Consider the following 1,712-nt stretch of genomic DNA (forward strand, 5'->3'; position numbering starts at 1 on the left):
ACGCGCCACCAGAGCAGCCCGCGGCCCCGGCCCCTCACCGCGCCGCCGGCTCCGGCTGGCGATGCGCTGCCCTGCGTGCTCCGCACCGCCTGGCCCTGGCGCACTCGGGCGCGGAGCCTCTCTCCGTACAAGGCACAGCACGGACCCTCCACCATGCCCAAAGCTCGCCACCTAACGCTGCACGTCCRCCCGCCGCCTCTTCCGTTCAAATCTCCCGCTCGCTTGGAGGCGGTGCTGCCGGGACGCGCGTCGCTCCGCCTACGCCGGGCGGCCGTGGAGCGAAGGGCTGCGCCGCCCGGGCGAGTCCAGGCCAAGCCTGAAGGAAGGCAACGCCATGGAGACGCTTGTTATACCCCTAGCGGCAGGGCGGCGAGGCACAACCGCGAGGGGAGATCTGGGGCCGTTCGGTGAGGGGAGCGGAAAGGGCTGAGCCGTTTCCTCGTCCGTCACCGAGAGGGACCCGCCCGCTCCGTGGAGAGTCCGGAGGGCGGGGAGGTGACATACCTCTCTTTTCAGTCCTGGCCCACCCATCACAGCTTGATCTTTGAGCTTAGAGGACCGTCTTCATGGATGGGGAACAGTAACCATGTGAACATTAAGCAACAGGCTTCGTTTTGCCAGACACTGCAGAGAAAACGCAGTATATCCTATTTCTGTTGTTCTCAAGTGTGAACTTCAAATATCCTCAAATGCATAGTTCAGTTATCACTGGATTCCTTTTATTGTTTAAAACACCCTTGCGAGTACGTCGTTCTGTGAGACTCACTTCGTGCACAATTGGAAGTTCGGCCTTAGCAGATTAAATAATAGGTTTTGGAGGTTGTCCAAGTCTGTTTACACAAGGAAAAGATTCTTTTCACTGCTGCATTTGAGGTAAGAATAATAAACTCTATAACATTTAAGAAATTTGAGGGAATTAGTACGTAGAACATTAGATGCCATTTCCTGATGTCTACCTTCAGAGGTATACTCACACTGGCCTAAATGTCTCRGTTCACAGTTACTTACATAAATGGATCATATCCAGGCTTTTTCAAGCTTCGTGCCTTGAATATTCAGGCCTATTCAGGGCAGAGTGAAATGSTTCTCATTTCCTAAAAAAAATGAACACTTTTTYTCTCCCCAAAGGCAGTGAATAAATCAGGTCAAAGTATTATGTTTGCTAAAATTGAATTGTGAAGCTGGGTATTTCAAAGTTAGGGTGTCCTGCTAAATGTAATCCCTTTCCATTTCTTATTTTTCACAGTGATATGTTTGCTGTGAGTATTCTAAATTCTATAAATAAGGCAATCATTAGCGAAAGGATTAAACTCACTAATCAGAGAAAAGAGATCACTTATGTTCCAATATATGTGAAACTCAACCTGATTTTTYTGCTACCGTTGAGACTTACCTTACTGGTCTTCCAAAGGTGTAGAAATGGGTGCATAACTCATACGGATGCATTCACATAGGAATCGAAGTACCTTACAGATAACAATTGTTCCTGTTATTTAGTTATTAAATATAAAGCATTTAATGATAAGAGAGTTTATAACTGGACATTCTTCAGCAGATGGTTTGTGCAGCATGTTACAGCACATTGGGTTTTAAATTCTGCATCAAATTCTGCAGATGTATCTGAAACTGCAATACTAACCTTGTAAAAGATTCTTTCCCTTTTCCCTTTTTTAATTACGTAAACAAATTAGTTTTCATTGAGATTCTGCAGT

General features: G+C 47.0%; 1 protein-coding gene across 1 annotated transcript in view; it reads right to left on the reverse strand.

The window, feature by feature from the left end:
* The window catches only part of NEIL3 (nei like DNA glycosylase 3), a 24,138-nt gene extending 23,731 nt beyond the window's left edge, over positions 1–407 (reverse strand). Inside the window, exon 1 of the mRNA XM_085311392.1 lies at positions 39–407. Coding sequence (XP_085167518.1) covers positions 39–155 — 117 coding nt within the window. The 5' untranslated portion in view covers positions 156–407. The remainder of the gene's footprint in view (positions 1–38) is intronic.
* Positions 408–1,712: the final 1,305 nt, after the last annotated feature.

This window comes from Rhea americana, unplaced genomic scaffold, assembly GCF_003343005.1.
Source record: "Rhea americana isolate MKP2758 unplaced genomic scaffold, rheAme1 scaffold_34, whole genome shotgun sequence".
Taxonomy (NCBI): Eukaryota; Metazoa; Chordata; class Aves; order Rheiformes; family Rheidae; genus Rhea; species Rhea americana.